The sequence below is a fragment of the Grus americana genome, chromosome 18 (assembly GCF_028858705.1).
Source record: "Grus americana isolate bGruAme1 chromosome 18, bGruAme1.mat, whole genome shotgun sequence".
Lineage (NCBI taxonomy): Eukaryota > Metazoa > Chordata > Aves > Gruiformes > Gruidae > Grus > Grus americana.
Genome location: NC_072869.1, coordinates 8,639,281 through 8,661,637, shown reverse-complemented (window position 1 = coordinate 8,661,637; position 22,357 = coordinate 8,639,281). Strand labels below are relative to the sequence as shown.

General features: G+C 58.1%; 1 protein-coding gene across 2 annotated transcripts; it reads left to right on the top strand.

Annotated features, from left to right (window-relative positions):
* The first annotated feature begins 277 nt into the window (after positions 1-277).
* On the top strand, positions 278-22,022 carry CYGB (cytoglobin). Of its 2 annotated transcripts, XM_054846348.1 has the most exons (4): positions 314-809; positions 11,776-12,007; positions 12,600-12,728; positions 21,546-22,022. In XM_054846348.1, exons 1-4 carry the CDS (start codon positions 667-669, stop codon positions 21,606-21,608), a joined length of 567 nt encoding a protein of 188 aa, XP_054702323.1. In that variant the 5' UTR covers positions 314-666; the 3' UTR covers positions 21,609-22,022. The 2 variants fall into 2 exon arrangements, with proteins under 2 accessions (XP_054702324.1, XP_054702323.1); XM_054846349.1 differs by lacking the exon at positions 21,546-22,022 and having other exon boundaries at positions 278-809; positions 12,600-18,204.
* The last annotated feature ends 335 nt before the right edge of the window (positions 22,023-22,357 follow it).

The following is a 22,357-nucleotide window of genomic DNA, read 5'->3' as shown; positions in this document are numbered from 1 at the left end:
CAGGGAGCGCAAGGGGGAGAGCGGAGGCAGAGCTCAGCGCAGCCAGTGCTTGGGATAACTTTAACTCGGCACTTTGGATTCTGAATTTCCTCTGAGCTGTTTACAAGGGCTGGAAAAAAAAAACAACTTCCAACCCCAACGCGACCCCCCCCCCCCCCCCCCCCCGCCAGCACCGTCCTGATGTTGCCCAGAACATCTCCCTCATCCCTCCCTTTCGGGGAGAGAAAAAAAAAAAAAAGGGAAGGAGGGAGGAGTGGGAAGAGAGGAGGAGAGAGGGAGAAAGTGAGCTCACGTTCACACATTGGTAAAGAGGCTGGTCTTGCAATGCCTTTGAATATTTTACTTTTAGGCAGTTCCCCATCAGTCAGCCACACACACCCGAGCCGAGCTGAAGCTAACTACAGCCATGGACAGCACTAGGAGATCTGAAATCTAATCGCATGCATCATACCTCCGGGATATTTTTTTAAATTACATATATAAACACGCCGACAGGCAGCCGCGCTCGCACACACACACACACATATACATCCACACGTCGGCAGAGCCGCCAGCACCCGCACGGCCGCTGAGCAAACACCTTGTCTCTTCTCGCAGGATATACCCGCTCACACGCATCCCTTTATCTCCTCCTGGCTTCCCGGAGGATCGTGCCGGCTGTTTTTCATGGAGAAAGTCCAGGGAGAAATGGAGATTGAGAGATGGGAAAGAAGTGAAGAGATTTCAGACGCAGAAAAAAAGGTTATTCAAGAGACATGGAGCAGAGTATATGCAAACTGCGAGGACGTTGGGGTCTCCATACTCATCAGGTATTTAAAAAAAAAACCAACCCAAAAAAAAAAAAAAAAAAAGGAAGCAGCAAATCCAACTAAATCTCTTTATAGCTGAGAAAGAGGCAGAACAATATATATAACTGAACTGAAATGAATGACAGCGAGTGGGGAGCTGGCTGGGTGTATTCGCTGGCTGGGAGCAGGGAGGGTTTCACAGCACTCCTCTGATTTCCACACCTTTGAGCCGGGTGGTGGCGGCGGGGGGAGCGGGGGGAGCCTTGCCGGGGACTTTGGGGGAAGCTGCTTCCATCGCAAAGGTCACCTTAACCCGCGGACGGAGCCGGGGGGGCGGCGGAGGGGGTTGGAGAGAGGCGCTGGGCTCCGCTTGCCGGGCTTGGGGGTATTTTATTTTTTTACACACCACCCCCCCCCCAGTTAGCTGCGTGAGGATGGCATCGGTACGTAGCAAGCTGGCGGGTGAAATAATGCAAGTTGGGAGCCAAGATAAAACCCAAGCAGGTGTGTCTCCGAGGGCACCATCTGTCCCTCCGGCGGCAGCGTCGGCGGGCAGGAGAGCGCTGAAGTTGGTGGCGGAAGGGGGGTGTGGGGGGCACAGGCGGGAGAGGGGGGCAGCGGGGGGGGGGGATGGTGCCCAGCCACCCCGGCAGCGGGGTGCAGAGCATCGCCCGACGGCGTGGAGCTGTGCGGCTCAGACCCGCAGCTCACGAGCCCCGTGTGAAACCAAACCGGGGGCGATGCTCAGGGAGGGGGGGATAGAGGCAGGTGGGCGTTCTTGCGTCGTCCAGGGGTGCGACCCTTGTCCTGGTACCCCAGGAAAGCGCCGAGCGAGAGTCCCACGGGGTCCCACGGACCCCGGGAGTTTGGGGTGTCAGTGGGGTGCAGGCCGTTTCCCTTATTTAAGAGGGGAGAGGAGGACGGGCAGGGCGAGGAGGGGGGCAGGCGAGGTGCCCGCACTGACCCCTTGCCAGGCAGCAAAGATGCTCTTGGGAGACACAAAGCTCCCACCGCCCATCCTGGGGACCAGCAACGCGCCCTGGTCAGGCTCCCTCCTGGCCCCAGCCCCAGGCACCCCAGGTGGGAGAGAGGAGACTGGGTTGTGTCCTTCCCGTTTGGCTCCTGCAGCGCGGACTGTGGGTGCTTGGAGAACCCCTGGGCTGGATGCGCTGTTTATTAATAATTATCCAAAAGTTTTCCAAGAGGCTGAGAGCTAATGGCCCGAGCCCACGGGATCTGCAGAGAGCAGAGGCTCCCTGGACGTGCTGGTGAGCAAAGCCGGTTCCCCTCCAGGCTCGCCGCCAGAGCTGCGACGGGATTTTCCTAGCAAGACCCCTCTGCAGAGAATCCAAAATGACATTTGAGTCCCCCCTCCGCCTCCTTCTCAAACATTTCATTCTCTCAGAGCCAGCTGACGGCTGAGCCTGCTCCCCCACAGCTCCCGCTCCGTGTAGCCGACCAGGACAGTCTGGAGGTGCGTCCCCGCAGCCGGGGACACCGCGGCCACCTGGGCTGTGCCACACATGGCAGAGGTCTGGGAGATGCAAAATTCCCTGTTTCCCCATCCCATGAGCTTTGGCACGGGGCTTGGCCAGCAGCCGTGCACAGCCAGCTCCTCGCCCAGCACCCGGGTCACGTCGTGGCCCCATCCGCAGCGCAGCCGGGTGCCCCCCTGCCCGCGAGCACAGGGAGGGTGGCCGGGTGCCGGTGGCTGGCGCCGAGGGACTCGTGGCAACGCCTTGGGGGATCCACCCAGGGCAGCTCATTGCTTTCGGTGTCCCTGCGTGCAGTTGTGGGGCTCGGGGCAGGGCTGGGGACGAGGCGCAGCGAGCTGTGGCAGCGGGGACCATACGGCCGAGCTCTGGTCCCAACTCAAACTTTCCCAGTAGAAGTTTCTGGTCCGGTTGTTTGTTTGTTTTTCCAGGGAGAGCGGTGGCACTGTGGTTTCCCCCCCGGCTGTGCCAACAGGGCAGGACTGAGCTGGCTCCTAGGGTGAACCTCAGCTCCTTGGGAGCCTTTACATGCTTGGCCATGGCACGTGCCCTGGCACGTCCCAGCTAAACCCACCACCCGCTCCCTCAGCCAGAGCTTCCCTGGGATGCTTAAAGTGAGCTCTGGGCTTGTGGTGCATGTCCCCAGGGATGGCGGTGTAATTTGGGAGAGCTGCCGTCCCCTCCAGCAGCACCCGTTGGAGCAGTGCACCCGCCTGCACCCCCACGCCACCACTCCGGTGGCCGGGCTGCACCCCCCCGGCAGCAAACCCCATCCCCAAAGAGGGCTTCGTGCTGCCGCCCTGAGCCCCGCTCACCCCCTCCGCCAGCTCCGACGAGCTCAACCTGAGCTGCCCGGGGACAGCGTGTGCCTGGCGAAAGCAGGGCAGCCCTGGCCGGGGTTGGGAGCGTCAGCGGCCGCCGCTCTCCCGGCTGCGTTTCCCAGCTGGCATCAGCCACCGGGAGAAGTGGGTCATGCGTGGAGGCCGCTGGGAGCCCAGGCAGCGCGGGCGGGCGGCAGCCGCTTCCCCAGACATGATTCAGCAGCTCCAGAGGTCAGGGCTGGGGAGGGGGCAGCGGGCGGCCGCTGCTGCGGTGCGAGCTGACCCGCCCGGCGCTTTTGGGTGCGCACACGTGCAACGTGCGGGGAGCCCAGAGCTGCCCCAGCCAGCCTCCGTGTTTTACTGGTACAGGGCTGGTGGTGTTCATCGCCTTGCTAGGGAAACTGAGGCACAAAGGTGGCCGGGGAGAGGGAAGGGGGATGCACGGCTGTGCGCTCCCCTCTGGCACAACCCCCACATGCAGACTGGTAAAAGCAGGAAAATCTCTTATCAGCCATATTTCTGTCATCAGGGTTGCGACCAGGGTGTTGCCGGTGTCTGGTGGCGGAGGGTCTCTCCATGCTTTCCTGCTCCATCCCCTCTCTGTCCCTTCGGAGCTGCTCGGGGCAGGGAATTACTTTTTCCCACGTGGGAAGGGCTGGGGGTTTGCAGCACCTCTGGATATAAAGGGTCAAAACCAGTCTGGGGCCTGATCCTGTGCCCCGAGGGTGGAGGCAGAGAGGCAGTGATGCCCACCCGAAAGGCAGTGATGGGGAGGGCTGCAGTGCTGACATCCTGCAGGGACCCACTCCAGCTCCCTCTGCCCCTTCTTCAGCCTCTGCCCAGCAACGTCCTCCACCACCCCCAGCCTTTCCGTGCTTTGCAGATGGGGAAACTGAGGCACAGACCTGGACATCGGGTTCCCAGCCCTCATGGCTGCTGTTAATGCTTGCAGCTGTAGCAAATCCCTTTGGTGCTGCCAGCAGCACGGTGGGGTTCTGATCTTGCAGGGCCTCTGGGCTCCCAGGGGACATAAACACGAATAATGGGGACTTCTGGCTGAGCAGCCACCGGATCATGGGAATCTGTGCTGTGCGGTTAAAACTATGCTGCTAATTGACAATTTCCGCGGTGGGGGAGCCTCGCGCTGGAGGAAGCACAGTCTCCTCGCCACGCTCATCTTCCTCCTCCGGAGCTCAGGGGCCTCTGCAGGCTCCATCGCGCAGCAGCCGCCTTAACCCTTGCTGGAGCTGGAGCTGGACCCGGACCTCCAGCCCGCACATTTGGGGCCATGCGTTTCGGCTGGGTGTCCCCCAAGCGGGCACGCCGGCCAACACGGCTGCGGCCCACCTGTAGCCTGCCCGTGCCCCTGGGCTCGTTGCTGTGCCTCAGTTCCCCCATCTGTAATTTAGCAATCGATCCCTTTTGAAGAACCCCCCCCCCACATTAGAGAGCTCACGGCAGGGGAGCCCAGGCGTGCGAGGGGCGCGGGGCAGCTCTGGCATCTGCTTTAGCCCTCGCTGTGCAGCGCAGGAGTCCCTCGAGCACGCAGCCGTCGCTTCCCAAGCATCCCCCTTTCTCCAACACCCTCGCAATAGTTTATTGCCAATACCCCACGCTCTGTGACTGCGCTGGGGAATGCAAACACCCGGGCAGCTCAGCCCTCCCGCTGCCCACCCTCCCGTGGCACGCAGGGGCCGAGAGCACCGGGGCAAGCATGGGTGAGCATCAACGGGGGGGCTCGGGGACATCGCTCTTTTGCAGACCCCAACTAAGCCCGGGACGCCAGGGCTGAAACCGCAGCCTGTCCTGACCGTTGCACGCATTCGCTCCCACACCCACACGCACGTACCGCGGCCGCAGATGTAGGACCACAAAACTTTACGGATCCCATCAGAGCATAAAACCCGGGGATGTTTTCTATTAGCTCCCAGGGAAATCCGCAGCGAACGTTAAAGCCGTGCCAAGCGCAGGCAACGCAACCTGCCACAGCCGCCCCAGACTGTGCCCCATCCAAGGGCTTTCTTCATCCCCGGTTCCTCCATCTCCGCTCCAGACCCATCGGCTTTCCAAATTTCTATTACCTTCTCCATCACTCCTGATGCGCTCTTTCCCTCTCAGAAGGTGTGGGAGGGGAAGCAAAAGGATTGCCAACGCAGAATCAGGCCCCCGGATTCCGGCAGCTGCTTAGTCTGAGCTAACACACCTGGATTCAGACAGTTTGCAGAGAGCTTTGAAATAGAAAAGCACTCCTTGCATGCCAGACATCGCTGTAAGTTTTAGGTTAAAATAACAAAGAGCCTGAGTAATGAGTCTGGCTATGCAGAAACCCCCTTTTTTTTTTTTCAGCTGAATCTAAAAAAATGATTTGAATCCCCCAAAAAATGGCATTTAAAGAGATGATTTTGCAGCTACCCCCAAAGCTGACGTGTTTTGTGGAGGTGTCCTTTGGGAAGGGGTCCATTCCTGGCTGCTGACGGGTGAATTTCAGAGCAAAGCAGCTCAGAGAGATCCCGTTGCTGCAATATCTCGCCTTGAAAAGGGCCCGATGAAAAGATGGACCTTCTGCGGGGCGATGGCCCTGTCCCATGGCCCCTCACACGCTCGTGAATCGTTGTGGTCAAGCTGGAGAGATGTTTTCCCGGAGACAAGGAGAGCCCGAGAGCAGCAAGGCTCGGCTCTGCCGATGAGGACACGCACAAGGAACATTTTCCAACACAGCAGCCCCTTCCACGAGCGGTGAAGGGGGCGAGTGTGGGTTTAATAATCTCTGTCTAGGAGCAGCCCTTGTTCGTGCGGCTGCGTTTTCTCTCTGGCCGCAGCACCGGGAACAAGCCTTTTCGGCTGCTTCCCGGCCAAGGCGGCTGCGCGGGGATCCCTGCGGCACATCCCGCACCAGCCGCAGCCTCGGGGCTGCCAGCAGCTCTCGGGGTGGCCCGAGAAGAGCCTTTCCCGCGTCCCAGGGCTGCCCTTGCATCGCCTGGGAGCCGTGCGGGGCCAGAAGGATCCCGCTCGACACCCTGAGAGCTGCAAGGACATCCCTGGCCAAGGGAAGCAAAGGCACGGGGGGGTCAAACGCTGTCCCTGGATGGTTTCCCTGGCTCTGGCCGAGGACATGCTGGATGTGTTGGTACCAGCCCTGAAAATCCTTCCCCCGGAGCAGGAGGCGAGGGCCAAGTCTCTGCTCTGCTAACTGGCTCCGCTAACGAGCTGCTGCGGCGGAGCGGGGCTGTACCTCCAAACGCGGCTCGGCGAGCGCCCGGCTGCGGAGTTTCAGTGCTCATTAAAGGCAGGGAAATGTCAGGACAGCCCTCGCTGGTCTGGCAGGTGCTGAGCACGGCCGGGGAACGGGGAGTGCTGGCTGGCTGGCAATCCTGCTGGAGCACAGCACCGGGGACGAGCAGCCGGCGGAGCCGCTGGTAACGCCGAGCCGGGGCTGCTGGAAATCGGCACGGGAGCGTTGGAGAGGGGAGGCGGTGGCAGATGCCGGCAAAAATCAGGTTCCTGATTTTCCTGGCCGGAAGGCAGGTCCCAGCGCAGGGACCACGTCCTTGTGAATCTGGGTTACCCGCTCTCCACCCGACCGGGGGGCTGTCTTCCGCCCCCAAACACCTCTGCTGTCCCTGGGGGTCCGGGACAAGCTCCATCCTCACCGTGCGCCTGCCTTGGAGGCAAGAGTCATGTTTTAGCATCGCTTCCTGCTGGGCCTCGCCGAGCCCGCTTGGCAGAGCTGCAGGAAGGGTGCCCGGTGTGCGGGGAGATGCCGGTGGGGGGGTGGAAGGGGCTGATGCGGCCGTCCCTGCACGCTGCCTGCACCCAGCAGGCAGGGATGCAGGCAGGGACAGCGGTTTGGCAGTGACAGGAGCAGGGACATGGGTGTGGAGGATGAGGAAGATGCTGTGGATGAAGGCACTGAGCGAAGGGGATTGCAAGGGCCGTAGGAAACCAGAGGCGTGTAGGAAAGCCACTTTGGTGCTGTTAATTCATTTATCTGATGAAAGCTGTCCTTACCTCTAGCCTAAGGTTTATCTACTCAGCCAAGAGGATTTAGGCTGAATCCACGTACGTGGTAGGGGAAGACAACAGGAACGAGGACTTGAAGGTGTGAGTTGTGCACACACGAGCGAGCGGGACGTGCCCCCGGGGGCTGCTGCCTTGTGTCCAAATGTGTTTGGCTGCATCTTTGCTCCTGGGGCCTCTCCCAGCCCCACTGGGTGTCCTGGTCCCTCTGGGCTGCGCAGTGCCCAGGGCGCTACAGCCTCCGAGCACGGCTCAGTGTTGTGCCAGAGTCCGCTCCCGAGGCTTTGCAGTGGGACGTGGGCTTCACCCGGAGGAAGGCCAGCTACACCTCTTCTCCCTCAGCTGTAGAAGTTGAATTTAGCATCAGAGTGTGGACCGGGGGCTTGGCCCTTTTCCCTCCAGCCCTCCCACGCCAGAGCCGGAGATGCTGCCCACCACCATCTCCACCGGTCCGTGAGCCCTTGGAGAGAGGACATGGGCAGAGCTGTGCTACGAGGGCAAGCAGGCACCATCCTCTTCTTCCTCCGATTAGATTTGCCTTTTTCTGTCTTGCTGAGCGGTGGCATTGACATGGCTGAGACCTTCCTCACCTTGGCTTGGGAGCTGTAATCACAGGCAGCACCCAGCACCTCTGCACCTCTGAAAATAGGACGATAGACTACAGGTGGCTGGGAGGAGCAGGGGGAACGTGCAGGCGCAGCAGTGAGACAGCCCTCAGCATAATAAATAGCAGCACCACACACCACCTGCCTACCCATTATCAGCTGCTTTGTAGGCACCCGAGCAGAAAGGAGTTGGAAGGAGAGGTTTGAAAAGGGACGCGGAGAGGCTCCAGGCTGCGTTAGAGAGAGTTTCTCCCACGTAGAGGGACGAGGCGAGAGAAAACATGAAGGCATTGGTAGGGAAATCTAGGGGGAAAAAAAAAAAAAAGGCTACAAGTGCTGGCTGGGGGTTTGGCTGAAGCCTCCTGGCAGCTTTGAGGGGTCCCCAGCATTCCCCCCCGCCCCGGTTTGCAAACAGGGTAAGCGAAGCATCGAGGGTTTAGGTGCCCAGGGGGACCAAGCGAGCAGCTTCCTTTCTCTTTCCAGCCGGGAAAGGAAGGAGCTGGCTGGGCATGGAGATTTCCTCCGTGCGGGGTTTGCTCTGCAGGGTCTGGGGAGAGGGAGGGACATGGGTGAGAAGTGGCGTCTCTCCTCCTGAACAGAAAACAGGTTCCCAGTGACTGCAGTGGTTTTGCACCTTAATTATTTCCTTTGGCTCTGCTACTGGGAACGGTTGTGTCCTTAAAGTTGTTAAAAGGGCAAAAGAGAGAGGAAAAGCAATCCTGACATCCTGTATGTTGGGTCCAGATGTAGCTCGCAGAGTACAAATTAGCGGGTGCAGAATGGAATCGCTTAAAAAGAAATTTAATGAGATCGGTATGCAGGCATCTGGTTTCTATCAATCATCATTTTGTGTGATATGCAATGGTAAATATCATCTTTTTAATGACTCCGATGAAGAAAAAGAGCCCAAAAAACACACGCACACATCATGAGCCAACAAAATTCCAGAGCCTGAGATGTTTGAACTCTCAAAAAATGTTCTGTAGATGGAAAAACCCCAACTGACACCTCTTCTAATTTGCTATTGTTTGAGTTATTTTATTTCTTCCTTTTTTTTTTTTTTTTCCTCCTTTCCTCTGGTTATATTTAACCTTTGTGTTAAATTAATCTTCTCTGTTTATTAACAACTACCACTGAGCGAGCCTCCTTCCCTCTTTTTCTTGGTTCAACAACTCAAATATTTGCTCCAGGCCAGAAGTTCTTGCTGCAGGCGTCTGCCTTCCTCCAGCCCTGCAGAGAGGCACTGGCCAAGGAGAGATGGCTGCGGGTCTCTCGCCGGCCAGGGATTTGCTTTTCAACTTGAAGCAAAGATGGTTTGGGCTCCCCTATTTCAGTTCTCCATCGATGAAAGCGAGCAGACAGCACGTGGGGCTGAGCGCGTGAGCCAGGGGTTTGCTGGTTTTACATCCCCCCAGCACCACGGCCGTCCCTCTCGCAGGTCCCTTAGGAAAGCGGCTGGGCTCAGCTCCCACGGGGGCATCACCCTGAACTGGGGAAAACTTGGAAAGTGAATATTTGGATCCTTCACTGGCCTGGTCTCGCCCAGGTTGGGGACTTTTTGGGGTTAAATCAATCTGTGTAGCTGGCTGAGAGCAGCAGAGAGGTGAAGGCGATGCTGTGGGAGAGGCACCAAAGCCTCTGCTCCTGCTCCTGAAGGACGTCGGGCCCTTCTCTTGGCAGAGGGACGCTGCAATTCCTGGCGATGCAGGGGTGGGTCCCCCCTTGCTGTACCTTCTGCTGAAAGAGCCTGGCTCAGACCAGGATTTTTTTTCCTCAGCTCATTCCTGGGACTTCACAACATCACGCCCTTGAGCTGAGATCAAGGGCTTTTCATGGAACTTCTGATGGTTTGGGATTCAGAGGCTTAGGCGTGATCTACCGGCTGGCAGCCTCCGGCCCCTGCACGGGGTAGGCTGTGGGCAGCAGGTCCCGCTTCCAGCAGCACCCCCTGCTCCCGGGGGGATGTCTGCCAGAGCTGGGGGGGGAAAAGATCTGAGCAGGGATGGCAAAACCCATAGCTCTGACCTTGGCGGGGTGTTCGCCGTCGATAGTTGGAGGGCATTGATCTCCAGGGCCGGCTGGAGCTGCGGGGTCGGGGGCTGCGGCAGCTTGCCCAGAGGTGGGGAAGGACAGGACACGGGGAGAATGATGCTGTGACCGGATGGAAAAAATGGTCCCATGAAAACAGAGAGGAACATTTGTCCTTCTGTTGGGAAATGCCCAGGGCAGAAGTCTCGAACGCTGGGACGGGTGCTGTCTGCGTGGCCCCAGCCAGCTCCATCCCCCGGCCAGGGGACCGGTGTCCATCCCCGACCACCTCTCTGACAGCTCCGAGCTGAAGCGTATGGACTGAGCATCTCTGTGGCGACAGGAGCTGGAGACAGCTGGGCCTGGAAGTGATTTCTCCTGACAGGGACCAGATGTGTCAGGAGGAGCTTTGCCGGGGGGCGGCTGCACAGTAACAAGAGGAGTTTTGTCACGGGTCCCCTCCAGGTTTTAAAAGCAACACCTTATCTCCCCCTTTCCACCTTCCTTCCTCCCCCACCCTTTCCGTCGCACAATCTTCACACCTCCAAAACCTATTTTGGGTCGTCTGATGAATCCCAGATGCCTCGGGGAAGCAACAGAAGCGGCGGTGCACTCCAGGCGCTGCTTCACGCCACTGCCTTGGCAATGCCCCCAAGCTTCTGCAAGCCAACGGAGCGGGGGAAGGAAGGAAGGAAGGAAGGAAGGAAGGAAGGAAGGAAGGAAGGAAGGAAGGAAGGAAGGAAGGAAGGAGGGGGGGGGGGGGGGAAGGAGGATAATTAAGTGGTAAACGAGCCTGGTCCTCAATATTGCAATTATTTGTGGAGTGGGGAAGAGGATCTCACCTGATCCTGGAGGGAGGTAGGGATGGTTGGGAAAAGGATGGGATGGGTTCACGTGGCTTGGGAAGGTGCTTGGGGTGGGGGTTACGGCAGCCTGGGAGAGGGGAGGAGGCAGCCGGGTGTCTGTCTGGAGCCAGGGATAAAGGGGATGATGGGGGACAACCCTTGGGCCCGTCTGCCACCTCCTGAGCATCCTTTGCTGGTTCCCACCCAGGTGAAGGGGGGCCCAGGGGGAGGCAGGGAAAGCCGGGTCAGAGGGAGGGAGCTGGGCGACACGGGGGAGCAAGTGCTGCTGTTCTCCCCCGTGTACCTTGGGGGGAAGGAGGTGGCTAACACAATTCGAGCGTCAGTCCTGGCTGCTGAGAGCGACCTGCGGCAGTGCTGGCATTGATGATGATGATGGTGATGGTGCTGGTATCGGTGGCCCCAGACCTGCACCTCATCACCTTCAAACCCCCTCCAGCTCCCCAGGGAGCTCAGCATGGCAGCTGCAGCTTCGCTTGCTTCAGCTGCATTTCACTGGGGTTGATTTAATCCTGCAGAAAAGAGGGTCCTCAGCCCCTTGAGGGGCAGGTGGGGTGTTTGGGGTATCCTTGTGCTGGGGGCAATGGCTCCTGGCATAGATGAGCAGTGATATGGACTCAGGGCTGAGATCCTGCTGGAAGCTCTGGTGGGGCTGATCTGTGAAAGCCAGGGGCATCCTGGGCAGGGGCGGGGGGACTATTTTGGGTGGTAAAGCAGGAATAACGCCCATGGGGCCAGAAAGGTGGGGAAGAGGGGCAGGGAGAGGCTGGCTGGGATAAAGAGAGGTTTCCATGCTCATCTCCAGCTCTCTGAGATACGACAGGATGTTTTGATGTATGTGGGCATGTATAGAGCATCTGGCATGCCTGTGTGGAGTCTCTGGGTATCAAGAATTCAGTCTTGCCTCTGCTTTGTAGAGGAACATCCAGCTGCAATGCCCTTGTAGCAGGTGGGGAAGGTTGGGGAGAAAGGCATGAACCTGCTGATTTTTAGGCAGCTAAATGCCGCAGCTCCCAGGGAATTCAATGAAGAAAACCAGCCCTGGCTGGGTTAGATGCATGGGGGTGGTTTGCAGCATCTCCACTGCTCCATGCTATGCTTTAACCTCTCAGCCTGCTCTCACCCTCCTGATGGTATTTTGTATCTATTTTTTCTCAAAGGTTTTTTGTCAACTTCCCATCGGCCAAGCAGTACTTCAGCCAGTTCAAGCACATGGAGGATCCGCTGGAGATGGAGAGGAGCTTGCAACTGCGTAAGCACGCTCGGCGGGTCATGGGTGCCATTAACACTGTTGTGGAGAACCTCAATGACTCCGAAAAGGTGTCCTCCGTTCTGGCCCTGGTGGGCAAGGCCCATGCCCTCAAGCACAAAGTGGAGCCCATCTACTTTAAGGTAAGGGATGGGAGCAAAAAGAAAAAATATCTCTGGGGTGCTTTAGAAATTAGGAAGAGGGCAGGAGAGAGGGAGCTGTGGCAAGGCGGTGCTGCCTGTCCTCGCCCGGAGGAGGTTGGCTGGTTGTGGGGGTTGCTCCTCACATGGCCGCAGTGTCCCACTGCGATGCTGTCCCACGCAGACCACCATTCCCAAACGCAGCCAGCGCTGGAGCATCAAGTACCTCACCCACCCTGCCCAGGGAAATCTGCCTGCCTGCAGCCCCTCTGGCGTGGTTGTAGCAGTATGTTCCTTCTTCTAGAAATCAAGCATGATAGAAGGGACTAAATAATCTGAGATGCTCAAATTAGGGAGATGCTTGAACCCGCAAGCAGCACCCCATCGTGCCCGGGTCTCAGCCTGCCCCGTGCCCATGCAGGCTGGTTACCTGCCCTGTCGACAGACCTCCCGAACATCTGTCTGTCCTGCGGAGGGTTCTCATTCCCAGAACTCAGCCACAGGATCAAATTGGGTTTTTCTCAGGAAAAAGCTAAATTTACTGTTAGCTGCTCCCTGGAGAATTATTAACCCCTTGCTGTCCACCTCCCTCCAGAAACTCACTGGTGTCATGCTGGAGGTCATTGCTGAAGAATACGCCAACGACTTCACCCCGGAGGCGCACGGCGCCTGGACCAAGATGAGGACCCTCATCTACACCCACGTGACGGCGGCGTACAAGGAGGTGGGCTGGGCGCAGTACCCCACCGCCACCCTGTGAGCGGCCAGCGGGGCCGGGCGAGGGGCAGGGAGGGCTTCGCTCACCCCAGGACTTCAGTCTGGTCTCTTCTCAAGATCTTCGCTCAGTCTGGGGAGCCCGGTAGGGCCAGCTCTGTTAGCTGCCAAGTCACAATTTGATCTCCATGGGGTTTAAAAACAAACTAAATAAGCCAAAAACAAAACAAAACAAAAAAAAAAATAGAACCACGAAGGGTGTGGGTGGGTCGGGGTGAAGCAGTTGCAGGGGATGCTGGAAGGAGATGCAGAACGTGAGGGGAGAGCGTTGGTTGTTGGCTCTTACTGTCCTGGCTTGTCCATCACCACCTCCCAAATCCTGCACCTCGCTTGCGTCATCTCAAAGTCCCTTGCACAAGCTCTGCTGCGCAGCAGTGACGTGCAGCCCCGTTCGCTGACGAACAACATGACCCTCATTTTTCATGCAAAGCCACCGGGTAAACCTGGCTCCTTGCTTTTGGGGGCACGATGTGCTTATGGGGACCGCCAGCTGCCCGACTGGCACCGAAAACGCTTTGCTTTGCACTTTCTGCACTCACCTGGCGGGGTGGCGGGGCCGCTGGCTGCGGCCGGAGCCGCTCTCGGCTGTCCATCACCCTGCACCTTGGGCCAGCAGCAGCCCTCACCCCTCCAGTCATCCAGAGTCCCTCTCCTTGGCCGGCTGTTGCAAACCCTCCTGGGGCTACAAGGAGCAAGGGGGTGGGAGGGATGTACTCCCCCAGCGCGTAAGAGAGTGGGGAAGGAGGGGGATGCCTTTGGGCTGCCTCCCCCTGTGGCTCGGAGCGCAGCGCGTAGGATGGATCCCTGTGCCAGACGCAGGGAGCTGGTGAGCCCGCCCGCCTCCCTTCAGCTCCCATGGGCAGCAGGGACGTGCACGAGGATGGGCTTGGGTGGCACGCGTTGTGCCATCACCCTGGGAGCTGGTGCGCGTCCGTCTGCCCGGCAGCCAGGAGCAGCGGGGCGGCGCAGGGATGTAGGGCTGGGGCGGCTCTGCCCCGCTCGGTGAGAAGAGGGGGGGGCTCAGGCTGGGGTGAGGAGGGGGGAAGATGAAGTGGACGTAGCAGGAGGGGTTCCTGGGTGTGAAGAAAGCTCCCTGCTCTGTTAAAATTAATCAATAACTTGTTGCATAGAGCATATCCCTTCCCTCTTGGTGAAACCGGGTTCCTTCAGATAAAGTGCCTGGTAGAAATCAAGCCCCGCAGGAGCTGCGTCCCTCCTCGGGGGCTGGCGGTGCTCCCGCCCGTGCCTGGCAAAGGGCTCTCCATCCCAAAACCAGACATGGCTGCAAGGCTCGCAGCACTCATCTTGCCTCCAATGCCGACTCCTCCTGAAGCTGTGGGTGAGTCTGCTTGGGTTTGCTGCCTCAGTTTCCCCTTTGGTTACGAAAAAGGGAGGAGGAGCAGCCCCGTGGCCTCCTGCACGCATGTGCTTGGATTTATAGGCTGCTCTGGGGACTGATTCCCAAAGGATTGGAGACAAAGCATCAGATGTGCTAGGAAGCTTTGGCATCCTTGCCACCCAGTATTTCCCAAAAATGTCTCTTATTTTTTTAAAGCCCTGCCGTTAAGGGCAGTGTTACCTATTGCAGTGGGAAGGGGGTTCCCCTCTGAGATTTCCTCTGGCCTCGCTCCACTACAGCCCCTGGGAGACGGCGGCTTTCCAGGGGACACCAGCTCCTCTCCTGGATGTCAGCTGGGCGGGCAGCGAGCCCACGGTCCCCGGCTGGGATCCCCACGGCTGCCCTGGGGACGTGTCCCCCCGCTCTGCTGCAGGGACGTTGCTGGAGGGGGCAGCAGAAACTCTCCCCGGGGCTGACCTCCCTCCTCCAGAGCAGCCAGCCGGGAACTCCTGCCTTGCTCACCCGTGGTCAGTTCATCTGTGCTTTTAATTATCCCCAGGGAAGAGGGTTTGGGGTTTTTTTTCCTGTTTCCGGTGTTTTGCTTCCATGCCAAGGGGCTCCTCTGCCCCCCAGCCCCAGCACTGCCAGGAGGGGTGGCCAGCACGGGGTGCCCGCTCCCAGAAAAGCTCCCAGTGGGGTTCTCCCCTTTCCTCTGCCGCCTGTAACCGCAGGTTTCTGCTCAGGATCCGTGGGAGCCCGTACAGGGGGCAAACCCCGGACCCCAGCCCTGCTCCTTCCATCCCTCACGCCAGAATGCCGGCACAGCCCACGCCTGGGCACCCGCGCTGGGGGTGACTGTTCAGAGTGGCAGCAGGGGAGATGTCTTCTCCTGTTCCTCTGGGCTCGGCTAGGTGCAGCCTGGAGTTCGTGCCACCGCCCGGTGCCCTGGCTCTGGGCAAGGGGGGGATCTGGGGAGGGTTCTAAACCTTTGACTGCGTTCCCCGGCGCTCCCTCGCTTTCCTGCAGAGCCCTGGGACCAGGGTTAGTCCCAAAATAGCTCCAGGGCTCCACCAATGCCACTACAGCCACTCTCTCTGGCCTTGCAGTTCTTTCCTCCCTATGTCCCATAGTAAAGCAGGTGGAGAGGAGCGATGGAGCCGGGAGCGATGGCACGTCCTGGGCGTACAGAGAGGGTTGGGTGGAAAAAACTGCTCAGGGCACGGCTGTCCCTGGCACGGCAGCGTGCAAGGTCAAGGGGTTTATAAAAGGAAGGGACAGGCACAGGGGGACAAGTGATGCCACTTTGCTCATGGAGTGGGCTGGCATTTAAAGTCAGCACCCCCAAAATTCAGCCCACCAGCCTGCACTGGTGCGGGTGCCAGCAGCTGATGCCTCTGGCTCGTGTCTGAATGTCCAAGCGGCCGCTCGTCCCTTGCACAGTTGGCGGAGGCACCTTTCAAACAGCAGCTGCTGGCCCGGGTCAGGATTCGGCCCGTGCAGAAGGGAAAAGACCTGTTCAGTCATTGACTTTGCTCCAGTGCAAAACTGGAGAGTGATCTCGCTTGGAACAGGGCTGCTAGATTATTTTTTGGGGGGGATTTGGGTGCATCACAGGACTCTCACGAGCGCAGCTTCACAGATTTCTGCCAAAACCGCGGGGCCAGCGGTGCATATTTTCAATGAGTTCATGTACTCCCCGTGCTCTGCGGATGCTGGGCCAGGGATGTTTCCGTACAGGGATGTTCCATCTTTAGACGCAGTTCACACGTTAACCTTTGAGGTTAATATTCTCCAGGTGGGAATTTTATTTTTTGGTGCAAGCCTTCCTCTCCCTTCCCACAACCCAAACTGGGCTCAGTGGCAATCAGCAGGGAAGTGATTTTTGGGGTGGCTGGAAAGTGCCCGTGTTCATGCCTGACCCACCCGAGTGCCTTGGCTTTGGGGGAGCAGCAGTGAGGTTCCCCCCACCTCACCTTTGAATGGGGCTTGGTTGCTTCTTTTTTTATTTTTGTATTTTTTCATCCCTAGAAAAAACTGACCCATGACCTCGTGCACCCACGCGTGTGTGTGCTGGGCTTGGGGTTTTTTTCCAGGCACATTTTTCTAAAGCAAATCCAGATGTGTGCAGCTGCTGTCCCTCGAGGAGCTTTCCCCCCCTCCCCATCAGCCAAATTGCAGGCCAGTCAAATATATGCAAACAAAAACATGTTTATTTTTACCATCTCTGTAGGAAGTAAGATGAAGCGGGGAGGGCGGCCGGGGCAGAGCTCATGAGGGGAAGAGATGGAGATAAAGCGAACGCCCCCTCTTCACCACCCGCAGCAGAGCAGGCGTTGCTTAAATCGGGGAAAATTCTCATCTGGGGAGAGATGAAAATGAACAGAAAAAGGAAAAAATACCATTCCAGAGTGACAGGGCTGATAAATACTGTGTGGAAGAGCAGCAAGGGAGGCCAGGTCCTGGCTCTGAGCGTGGCTCTCTGGTGCACACGCATGCACACGCGTGTACAGCTGCTCCCTGTTACTGCCAGCCCCGTCGTGCCCCCCAACCCACTGCAGCTGGCTGGGGTCCCCCGTGTCCCCCCTTCCCTTCAGGCCCTGCTCGCTGGGGCACGACGTTCCAGCTCTCCTCGCGCCTGGCTTGGGGTAGGGGTGCTGCCCACGCGTGCTTTGGGCTCGGCTTCGCTCTCCTTGGGGGTGGCAGGTAGGGACTGACTGGCAAAGTGATGCCCCGAAAATTCATCCGTGAGAAACTGGGGGCTCAGGGCACGGCACTGGCACGTGCTGGGGACCAGCTAGTCTCTCCTTGTCCCTGGCGGGGACCCCCACGTCCCTCAGCCCCGTTCGCCTTCCCCAGGGATGCTGCCGGACTGCTCCTGCTCTCCCTGCTCCCCCCGATGCCTGTGCCGTTGCGGCTGCCCCGGTGCAAGCCAGCCAAGCGCAGGTCAGAGCTGCCGCCCCGTGACCAGGGCAGGATGCGGCCCCTGGCTCAGCCAGCGCCTCCATGTGAGCATCAGGGCTGGGCTTGGACCCGTGACCCAGGTGGGAAAGTCTTTGTGCCCCCTGCCAGCAGCAGGTGACTGCCAGCTGGGGGGGGAGGGATTTGGTGTCCCCAGGGCAGGGTCCCCCCGGGCACCTCGTCCTGGCTCCCTCTGGGGACACTCGCTCATGTCAACCAGCCTGTGTCCCCCCACCCCAGGTTTGCCGCTGTGTTTGGTCGGAGGGAGCTCTGTGCTGGAGGGAAGGGGAAGCGTTGTGCTGGGACGGGACGCAGATCCCACCCACCCTGTCCCCCCCATGGCCAACACTCACGGCAGGTGTAGCTCCATACCCACCTGGCCAGCTAGAGAGACACAACAGCACCCCCAAGGACCTTGTGCCACCACCCTTGTCTTCTTTTACGGCCAGACACATCCCCACGGCCGAGGCAGCCAAGCTGCCGGCTCTCCCGGGGCACTCCTCTTGCATCTCTGCCAGTCTGCTCCAGTTTGCCCCAGTAAAGGGGATCCCGGCGTCTCCCCGCTCTCTGGGGAGGTGCCCAGCGACTTCAGTGGGGACCAGATTTCGGCTGGCTGGCCTCTGGCACCAGAGCTCAGCCTTCCCTGCCCCTTGCCGTAGGGAAGCCGCCCTGGTGCACTGATAGCGCGAGGACTGCTCGGGGCCAGCACCAGCGATGCCAGACAGATGGGTGGAAGGGAAACCCATGAGCTGACCTTGGACCAACTTATCCGAAAGGGAGGGATAAAACTACCCGCCTGGGTCTGACCTATTTAACAGACTGCGATGATAATTATTTTCCATAGCTGAAGTTGTCTCTAATTGTTAGTATGTCTTAACCAGTCCCACCGTGACCCACAGACATGAGCCGGCGTGGTCTGATGTAACTCCGTGTCTTTCCTGTTACTGCTGCGGATACTGTTCATGTACGTGATTCTCGGCGCTTCTGTGCTGGTTTTATACATGCCGTTTCGTGTACGATGGGTGTAACTTGTTTTTCTTTTTGTAGGTTTTTAGTATGTTTGTAACCGGACAGAATGGTGTTATTAAACCGAAACTTGTATCTTCAGTGGATAAATCAATCAAACCCCTCCAGCTCTCCTTGGTTTCTTTCCGGCGGGGTGGCTGCGAGGCTGTGGGGGCTGTGGGGGGCTGCCCCATGGCCAGACGGGTCTGTGGGTTCCTGGGCTCGCTCTGGGGCGCCGGCCAGGGAGCTTTGCAGCTGGAAAGCAGCAGCGAAGGGAGGAGATGTGCCCTTCGCTGCCCTTCTGCACCAAGGGTGGTAGAAGTGGTCGGAGGCACCTTACCTTCAAGTGAGAAGGGGAAGGTCTCCTCCTCCGGGCTCTTTGCTTGGCTTCCAGGTACGTTGTACAAACCTGCAGGGGCTCTCCCTGAATCAGGAGCTGTTCCCCCGCCCCTGCCAGCCCAAAATGCATGCAGGGAGGATGAGCTGCATGGGACCTGCCAGGCATTTCCCTAATGGATGTCCTAAGGCTGACATGCAGCTTCCGTGGCACGTGAATCCGGGCAGGCACTGAGACAAAGGCTCTTCTCTGTTGTGGGAGGCAGCGGGGCAGAGCTGGATGTGAAACCTGCAGTGGTGATGGCCACAAGATGCAGCAACCGTGACCTCCAAGGACTGTGAGATACTTCCCAGCCTTTAAAAATAACAAACGGCTCCCCGAGTAGCAGAAGCCAAATTTTCCATGGCTCTGTCCCACGCGGCTCCTCCTGTGGAGACCACTCGCTGTGGCTGAATCGTGGGATGGGTCCCAGCACCCTTGGGTCACGTCGTGGTTTCCCTCCATGGGTCTTTCCAGCTCCCTCTTTTGCAAAACAGGCCCGTGATGAACTTGAGACCTCTGTCAAATTTGGTTGACACTGGTCAATCTTTCCAAAGTTGTTGGCAGAGGATGGATGGATGGATGGATGGATGGATGGATGGATGGATGGAGAGACAGACGTGTGTTATGGTCCCATAAGCCCCATTTCCTCAGGATGCAAGGCTTGGAAAAGAAATCCAAGCAATCCTTTTTATTGTGCTCCTCTGCTGATGCCAATAGAAGTTAATCAGCACAAGTCAGAGCAGGCTTTCAGGGAAGGGAAAGCTCATCCCACCAGGGTGGTAGAAACCACCAGCACCTGGCCACAACCAATTTTAAGGGGAGCAATCCCAGCTTGAGACCCCAATCTGAGGCTGGGGGAGCCTCAGTGGGGTCTGAGAGGGAGGAGGGCCGAGATTAGTCCCTTGGAGGCTGCCCGGGGTCTTGGGGAGCCTGATGCTGGTTTGTCTCCTGTTGGGCTGAGGGCAAAGATGAGCTTCTCCAGCCCTGCATGTGGCAGGGTAGCTCTTGTGTGGGCAGGCACTTGAGCTAGTCTGGGGTCCCCAAGCTACAGGGACCGGGGTGGCCATGCAAGGGGAGCCTAATTCTTCCCCTACAGCTTAGCCAAAGCAAGCCCAACCGGCCATGGCCATGGAGAAAGGAACCCAAGGCCAAACCGTGTGGGGAGGGGAATAACTGCCTGGTTCAATCTGTCTTCCCCCACTGCGTCTTTTTTTTTGCGGGGGGGAAACCACTTGGTGCTGTTAATGTGATTAATAAGCCATCTTTGGAGTCTCCGCCACATCCTGTATACACTTCCAGGCGGAAGAGAATGGTCAGCAAAGCCCGCACGCTGCTATGCTCCAGATGGGAAACGTTGGCTGGGAAACCACAAGCAAAGGGACTGGCTGGCTCAGGAGTGAGGACGTGGTGGTGGGGACCTGAAGCTCCTAGACCTTTGCACGCTAGGCTGAGACTAGCCAGAACCAGCGGTGGCCGGAGGGCACTGACACGGGGCTGTTTTTTCCAACGGTTTGTTGAAAAAGGACCCGGGAATTTCAGCATTACCTTGCAGGGAGAAAATATGTATACAGCCCTTCACTTCGTACTAATATTTACCCCCAGATCCCGTCACTTCGGGGTGGCTGTGACGATCACGCCATGACCTGGACCCCACGGCCACGCCACTGCTCTGCAAGCATTGGTGGAAAAGGACACAGGGTGGGAGGCTGAGGCTTGCGGCACACTGGAAAATTGGCCCAGGCACCAGGGTGATGGGCTCACACCCTCCTGCTAAAACCACCTTGGTTCCAGGCGTCACAGCCTGGGGATGCTGCTTTCCAGGAGGCAACCCTTGCCTGAGGGAGCCAGAGGAGATCCAGCTCTTAGACATCACCTCGGCAGCCCTGGTGATGTTTTAGGGGCTGGGGAGTGGAGGGAGAGGGGAATTGGATAGCTAAGGCACGGCACAGGGTGTGCTCCCAGCCTGTCTCCCGTGCTCCAGCCCCGGGAAAGCCCGTCCGCCCCCCGCCGCTGGCCATGGGGTGCAGTGCTCCCTGCCCAACATCTGCCTTGTGCTGGGGGAACTGCGGCTTCACGAACCCGGTGCAGATCTGGCACAGAAGTGGCACATCTCCACCGTGTGTCCATGGCCCAGTGACAGCCGAGGGGAGAGCCGGGAGGTTACTGCGAGGGACGGACAGAAATACATCTGCAAGGGGGAGATTAAAAAAAAAAGAACATGCAACAACTGCGCTGCAGAAATACCTATTAAAACCCAGCCCACGGGAGCTGTCGGTGAGGAGAATTCCTCCCATGTGAGCTGGGTGATACAGGGTGAGAAACCTCAGGAGATCGAGCCTGCAGGCTCCTGCCAGCTTGAAGGACATGTCCCTTCTTCTTCTCCATTATCTGCACCGAGAAAACAGCCAGAAGCTCCAGGTTTTGCTGTATGAACCGCCCTGTGGCCACCCTCACCGGTGCGGTGAGCTGGTTTTTGACGGCTCCTTGCTCGGAGCAAAACCCCCAGGGGCTAAAAAAAAAAAAAAAAAAAAAAAAGGCAGGAAAAAATCATCCCACCCCGGCGGGGCTGACACTGAGCAGGAGCCGGCCCTTCCTTCCGCGCCCGGCTCCTCTTCAGCTGCGCCGGCCGATATGGTTTATCTGAGCAGTGCTGAATGTAAACGCTGTCAGCGCCAGCCGGGATTAATTCCCAGGAGTTTGGCAGCCGAGAGATGAAATAACAGCACTTGGGGGGGGGAAGTGCACATCTCAGATTGAAAAAGCCTCCCAGCTAATTTACAGCCAGGTTTCTCTTCTCCCAGGCACTCTGGAGAGAGAGCAGAGCCGAGGGTAGAGGGAGGATGGGAGAGAGGGGCAAGAGGAGGAGGATGGCTCCCGGGGGGCAGGCTGCCTCCTCCTCCTCCTCTTCCTCCCCACTGGGACCCAAGGGAGCGGGGATGATTGGGAAACCACACTCGCCCCACACACAGGAGCTGGCTCCGCGGTGCCCAAAAGCGCTTGGCCCTGCTGCCTGGGTCCCGGGGTGGTGGTGGGGGACACAACCCGCATCCCCCCCCCCCCAGCCAAATTGCCCTCTGGTTTTGCAGGACCCCCCGGGCGCGGGTGGAGGCAGCAGCGCCGAAGGCACCGAGGTGCTCCCGGACACCTGAACCTGGACAGCCGGCACCGTGCCCGAGCCAGGAGCCTCCCTCCGCTTTCCACCCACGGCGGGGGGATGCGTGTTAGCCTGGGACCTCGGGGACAATTGCCATCCCCACGCTAACGAGCACCGGCTCCCCTCTCTTTGGGGAACAAACCAGCAAAAAGCACATTCCCGTCGCTCGGCGCATTAAACGCTGCGAGATCGCCCGAACCAGCTTTGCTGCTGGGAGGATTCCCATCCCCACGCAGATGGGACATCTACTGCTGTTTATTACAAATCCCTTTTATTAATTGACAAGTATGTTTGCTTTAAGGGAAAGCTTTAGAACGCCACCCCGCAGATGCCGTTGTTTGTATTTTCGATCAGTCTTGAGGCTGATGTTCCAAACAGCTCCTGAAATAAAGTTATCATCAGGCTCTGATGCATTGTTGTTGTTTTATATTTATATAGCAGAGGCATTTGTTTTGGGGATACTTTTCTAAGCAATAGTGTGGTTTTAATTTACTTTAGATATTTCAGTAACTAACTACAAATACTTTATCTTGTTTTTATTGTTTTCTTGGTAGAGGGAAAAATTGGTTGTCAGAAAGGCCCGCAGTGCACGGGCAGGTAAATTGGTTTATTTTAAACTTAGGAAAGTCCACGTCTCATCTGTCTGCCAAGAGCTGTGCATCATTCAGGGCTCTGCTACCAGCAATTACAATTATACTCAGGATTTAACAATATATATTATAGCTACCTACATCCTATAGATGT